The sequence below is a fragment of the Momordica charantia genome, assembly GCF_013281855.1.
Source record: "Momordica charantia cultivar OHB3-1 chromosome 10 unlocalized genomic scaffold, Mcharantia_2.0 BLBB01000010.1, whole genome shotgun sequence".
NCBI lineage: Eukaryota > Viridiplantae > Streptophyta > Magnoliopsida > Cucurbitales > Cucurbitaceae > Momordica > Momordica charantia.
The window spans coordinates 7,219,263-7,225,601 of record NW_028275158.1 but is presented as its reverse complement, the minus strand read 5'-3'; the positions used below and the strand labels follow the sequence as shown (position 1 = coordinate 7,225,601).

The 6,339-nt window shown below is 35.6% G+C and overlaps 1 protein-coding gene across 1 annotated transcript; it reads left to right on the top strand.

Annotated features, from left to right (window-relative positions):
* Positions 1-2,840: 2,840 nt before the first annotated feature.
* On the top strand, positions 2,841-4,650 carry LOC148208469 (glutathione S-transferase U19-like). The gene is made up of 2 exons (XM_022287183.2): positions 2,841-3,294; positions 4,073-4,650. Exons 1-2 carry the CDS (start codon positions 2,977-2,979, stop codon positions 4,412-4,414), a joined length of 660 nt encoding a protein of 219 aa, XP_022142875.1. The 5' UTR covers positions 2,841-2,976; the 3' UTR covers positions 4,415-4,650.
* Positions 4,651-6,339: the final 1,689 nt, after the last annotated feature.

Sequence of the window (6,339 nt, the reverse complement as noted above, 5' to 3'; positions counted from 1 at the left end):
CTTTGATGCTCAAGTGAATAAGCGCTCTCAAGACAAGGAATCATATCCCTGATACGAAATTATGCTCCTATTTATAGGGTGAAGTAGTGGGTCCCACTCGTAACTGTTATGTTAAATCGTTTCTTGAGTTTGTTACACTATTACAAATATTCGGGCACTTTACCTCAACACGTGGCCTTTGAGAAGACCAACGGTGGTTCTTCTAAGCTATCTGGTATAACCTTGGTTGAGTTAAATAGATCCGCCACTTAACTGTCTTCGAGGTGATGGGAGAAGATTGAGTAAGACAATCTTTCGTTGATGTCTACGTGAGAGGAGATATGGATTAAGAGTGGGAGCGGAAGAGGAGAAAGAGAAGGAGTCGTCATTATAATAAGGAAAAAAAATATTAGGTGGTTTTGGCCAACAACTATTTTTTTTAAGGGACACATTATCTTTTTTGTTTCTCAAGTTTAGGGGTAGGTATCTACTTGGTCATTCAAGTTTCAAGAACGACATTTTTAATATATGAGGCTGGTAAAATGATTCTAAGTGGTCCTAATATGTTTCAACCATTAGTTGACTAATTTAAGATGATGTGACAGTTAAAATACTGTAATGACTAATTTGTAAAATATATTATTTAAATAATATTTTTATGGTGATTGGATTATCTTCTTCCCTCCCTCCTTCTGTTTATGCAGGAATTTGCGCAATGGTTCTTGAGCTCGAACCCGGTCCAAACTCCGATCTGAAAGACGATGGGAATACCTGCACAGGAGGACAAAATCTCCGACGCTCAAGTCAGTAAGTAGTTCAGACTTAATATTAGGTTTGAGGAGAAAATCGATACCTGATGGTGAAATGAGGCCCTCTATTTATAGGTTTAGGTCCCAATAGGGGTCACGACATGCGGTTACCTTGGTCGGTTTTGAGGTCAGACATGTCAGGTTCTAGTAGATCAAACTCGGATATTTTAGAGGTTGTAATGTGATCAGGAGTAATGAACTTCCCTCCTCGGAAGGTTCCGAGGAGGAGCTTTGCTAAACAGTTCTTCAAAACAACTTCTTGTATCAACCAATCTTTGTCCTCCACATGTCAATTAGATATTTTATCCCTGAACACCTTCCTCCTTCACTTCTCTAGTGAACTTCGCCGTCGCTCATTTGCTGCTCGCCTCCTCGAGTCGTCATTCACCTCTGCCAACTGTTGCTCGCATGTCGTCTCTCCTCTGTTTCAAGTATGGAATCTTCCAGATCTGAAAACTTTTCGAGGGAGAGGAAAAGACCTACACAAGATTCTTCTTCTTCTATGGAAAGTTTTCGGATTTGGAAGATTTCATATTTGAAATGTAAAGGAGGAGAAGATAAACTATCCACGATGTGTTATTTACTTTTTACCTTCTCGTCTCTATTTCTCATATGGACAATGGGTGAGCATCGATCGTCAACGAGGAGGGGGCAACGGATAAGTCAGTGAGGAGGTGGCTAGTGGCGAAGTTCACAGAAGAAGGGAGGAGGGAAGAAGAGGAGAATGAGAATAGAGGAGAAGATAATCCAAGTACCATAAAAATATTATTTAAATAATATATTTTACCATATCAGTCACTACAATTAGCAATTTAAGAGCCACATCATTAAAGTTAATCAACTAACAATCAAGGTTTTTAAGGAACATTTAAAACTATTTTATAAACCTCAATACTAAAAGTTCAAACTTCAAGAACTAATAGATACCTACGTCAAATTTCATAAATCAAAAGTATATTTTACTGTTGATGCTGAAATTTAGCCTCGTGGGATTTCACCAAATTCGCACCAATCTTCTAGAATAAAGGATCGATGAGACCTGCAAAATAAAATAACACTAAGACCAGTGTGACTCTTGCCACACGGGCTCCGATACTTAAGTTAGTATCAAAGTAATCGAGTGTAGAGAGTATGGTGTTTTGGCATACCTCCAGGGTTTGGCTCACCCCTTCCATTTATAGAAGTCAAATTCTAATTCTTTAAGGTTTACCCCAGTTGAATCCTCATACATCTAGGAAAACCAAATATTCGGAACCGCTCACTTCGTTATGGGATTTAGGTCGAATCGATAATTAAGGCGGGATGATTCAGGTGGGATTGCGAAACGATCGGGATGAACCGCTACAGTTCTCGACCAGGGATGATTCGGGTGGGATTGCGAAACGATCGGGATGAACTGCTACAATTCTCGGCCAGGGGGTCGAGAACTGCTCGACGCCGACCACTAGTAGGCCAGGGGCCGGGTAAGGTCGTCGGGTCCCAGCCCCCTTTCTTGGTTCGTGCTTTCTCTCGGGTTTCCTTTGACCCCATCACGTAGGTCTATTCTCCTTTTATCTTCCCATAACATTTACTATTTTCAAAATTAATAATCTCTATTTTCTTCTTTTGTCTTCTTGATGGGTCATCCAATCAGTTTTGCAAAATGTAAGATTGACATGGATTGAACCGTGGTCTAAATTGATTGATCAAGGTCAGTTGGGTCGGTTCTCGAAAATTAATGTGCATCCCTATCCGGGTGTAGAAGTAAAAAAAAAAAAGATTGGGGACTATCGAGAATCAATGTTTTAAATGTCGATGTCGATCGATATTTCTGTAAAAGTTAGAAAAAATAAAAAATCGTAAAAAATATTTAAATTTTTTTTGTTGAACAGGTAAAAAATATTTAAATTAATAAATAAATATTTTCCCATTTCTAAATGTTAAAAATAATTAATATTAATATTATATATATATATATATATAACATTTTATTGAATCGGAACAGTGGGGAGAATAGACCTTTGAAACTTTGTAGCAAATTTTCTTTTTTTCAAACTCTCTGTAATCTTCCTTTCTATAAAACGGGGTCGAATCCCAATCCCTCAACGTATACCTTTCACATCTTTTATTTTCTTCGTCCCCAAAAAAATCTCTCTCCCCGGCGGCTATTTCCATTCCCATTTTCCAGTTTTCTTTCGAGTTCTCAGCAATGGCGGACGGGGAAGTGAAGCTTTTGGATTTCTGGCCCAGCATGTTCGGGATGCGGGTTAGAATAGCGCTGGCCGAGAAGGGCGTCGCCTACGAGTACGTGGACGAAGATTTGGCCAATAAGAGCCCTCTGCTTCTGCAGATGAACCCCATTCACAAGAAGATCCCTGTTCTCGTCCATAATGGAAAACCCATCTGCGAATCCTCTATTATTGTCGAGTATATTGATGAAGTGTGGAACCATAAGGCGCCTATTTTGCCCTCCGATCCTTACGAGAGGGCTCAGGCCAGATTCTGGGTGGATTACATCGACAAGAAGGTTTGTTTTCTTTTTCCCCTGTTTCTCTTCCTCTCTCTCGCTATGTGTTTGATAAAATGTCTCAATGATGGTTAAATCACCGCTGAACCCAAATTTTGGTACTGAAAGTTTTATAGTTTTGTTCATATTCTCAACCCTCTCACTTGCCCACCATGTGAGTATCAATAACATTATTGGGGTAGAAGATGACTTTCCAAGGTTTGGACAATACAGGTTTTGAACATAAAACTTCATACCATGTAACACCTCCTCCGTTGTAGGACTCACTTCGAGCTTCTCCAAAATTAGCACAAGATTTAAACTTAATACTTTCCCTCGTATGTGGACTTGGAAATAACATCACAAGAATTTAAGCACAGAACTTTGTTTCAGCTCTGGTGGTCAAGGATCTACGGGGAAAAGATAAAAGAGATCTCAGAGTTGTTTACAAGATATATGGACTATTCCAATATGAACTTATTGGTTTGACATGAAGCCAATGAATATTAATATGGTATCAGAGGCCATAAACTTAAATGAGTATCTAGTTAAAAAACGAGACTCAGTCAAGTTTGACCAACCACCGTCCCTCCCTCGTCAAGGATTCCACGTCAAAAAAAATTATTTGGAATTAACATATTGTTACATGGGCTACGCTTCTTATTCTCAATTATCAATTAATTTTGAGATGGAACTTCATGTCGTATGATGTTAAATCATCCTTGAATTCAGTTTGAATTTAATCTTTTGATTCATAGTCTTAACGAACAAGACCAATTATTATGAAAAAAAAATGCAGCTCTATGAGCCTACGAGGAAGATATGGGGCTCCAAGGGAGAGGAGCAAGAAGCAGGGAAGAAGGAGTTCATAGGAATTTTGAAGCAAATGGAGGAAGTTCTCGGGGAGAAAGCCTACTTTGGAGGTGAGCGTTTGGGATTTGTGGACATTTCTCTGATTGGATTCTGCACATGGTTTGATGTCTATGAATCCTTTGGGAACTTCAGCATTGAGGCTGAGTGTCCCAAGCTAATGGGTTGGGTTAAGAGATGCCTGCAAAATGAGAGTGTTTCAAAGACCCTGCCTGATCCCAAGAAGGTCCATGACTTTGTGCTTCAATGGAAGAAAAAATTAGGCCTCTAAAAAAACAAACTGCTGCACCTTTTTTCTATTCTGTTCCTTAGTCTGGAAGTGGAAGGATTTGTGATCTGATCATAATCCATGTATTTTATTTCTAGTGTTAAGTATGTTTGTAGCATGGGGTTGTGTTTTTTTCTGTTTGGATGCTGGGAAAAAGGTTCAGTTTGCACACTTTGATGTGTCTGTACCAATGTATGGGTGATTGAATAAATGGCCATGGTGTTGATTTCTAGACAAAAGTGTTGACTTTTTGCTTTCAAATTTTGGAGATTTATCATTCTTTCATTTTGAAAGAAGCAGCCAATGTCGAGCTTTAATATAGAACTTTTCAGCTGCCTACATGTATAATTTCTCCAACTTCCAACTTTGACTAGCTCTTTGTTGCTGGCTGATATATTTCCGATCTAAAGATAGTGTGTTTGGCCTCCAAAAAGATTTATGCCTTTTATTTTATTTTTATATAGTTATATACAAATCATTTAAGTTTAATCCATCATAATTAAACTCAAAGTTGTAAACAATCACTTCTTAAATTTTTATTTGATGGAATTTATTAAAACTAGTTATCTCCAAATTATTTAATGATACATTATTATTAATGATGAATTTATCAATTTATATTAAATAATTTAATTTTTTGTAATTATCAATTTATATTAAATAATTAATTTTTTTGTAAGTATTATAATAAAACAATTCTAATTATACATGAACTTTTAAAACAAAAATAGTAAAGAGAGTGTAAAACAAAATAGTAAGAGAGAGAGGATATTTATATAGGGGTAGACATTAAAAAAAGTTATATAACTATTAAAATTCCAAATGCCAAAACCTTTGAAATTCTTCTATAAGGTCAAGTCACAAGATTTTTAATTAATTTTAAAAAGAAATTAACAAAATTTTGTTAAATTAATTTTTCAAATTATTGTCATTTTTTGTAGTATAGGAAGTGGGGGAGGGGTACGAACTCATGACCTCTTGGTCAAAGATGAGTGCCTACGGCTTAGCTAAGTTCATATTAGCTCAAATTAGTCAATCTTTTCCTATTCTAATCATACATGTATATTTGAGAAAATTAATAGGTTAAAATTATTATTATTCGATCATTCAAAATAAATATATTTTTAATAAAATTTAACTATTTAATCTAGCAATATTTATGTTGGTACCTTTTTCTTTTGCCAATTTTTTTAGTTTAATATATATATTTTATTTATTTTTTTAGTACAACATGCGGGGATGACAATTATTGCTGAACTATGTTAGCATTGGTTACCTGTTTTTTACTTTTATTATTACGTGTAAAAAAAAACTTGGCTCCTCACTAGTAAGGAGGAATCTTGTCCACACCACCATTTAATATTTGACAACTAAGAGAGAGAAATGCAAAAACAAACAAAATGTGTTTTTAAAAAATGATGAATTGTCAAATATTAAATGGTGGTGTAGACAAGATTCCTCCCTTCCTAGTGAGGAGGCAAGTGTTTTTTTTTTCTCTGACAATATAAATATACGTGAAATATATAACACAAATATAATTTTACTTTTTGTGGACGTGGACACGTCAATCACATCCAAATTTGGCCACAAACTTTTATTTAGGCAGTGGTGGACTCTATCCACTCCACCGATAGAGAGTAAAAATAAAAAGATAAAAACATTATAAAAAAATAATGAACTTTAGAGAATGACAAAATATTGAGAGATTTTTATTATTATTATTATTATTATTTTCTGGAACTAGAGGGTGAAATTGAATACGGTGGAAGTTGAATAAAAGTTAAATTTGTAATAATTATTCCAACTAGTTAGTCGGTGCTAAAAATTAATCTGGCCAGAGCTAAGAGGACATTTGAGTTTTTCCAGAAAGGGAAAAAAATAATTTGTCATGTGATCATTACAAAATTTTTTAACATAAACTTTATGCT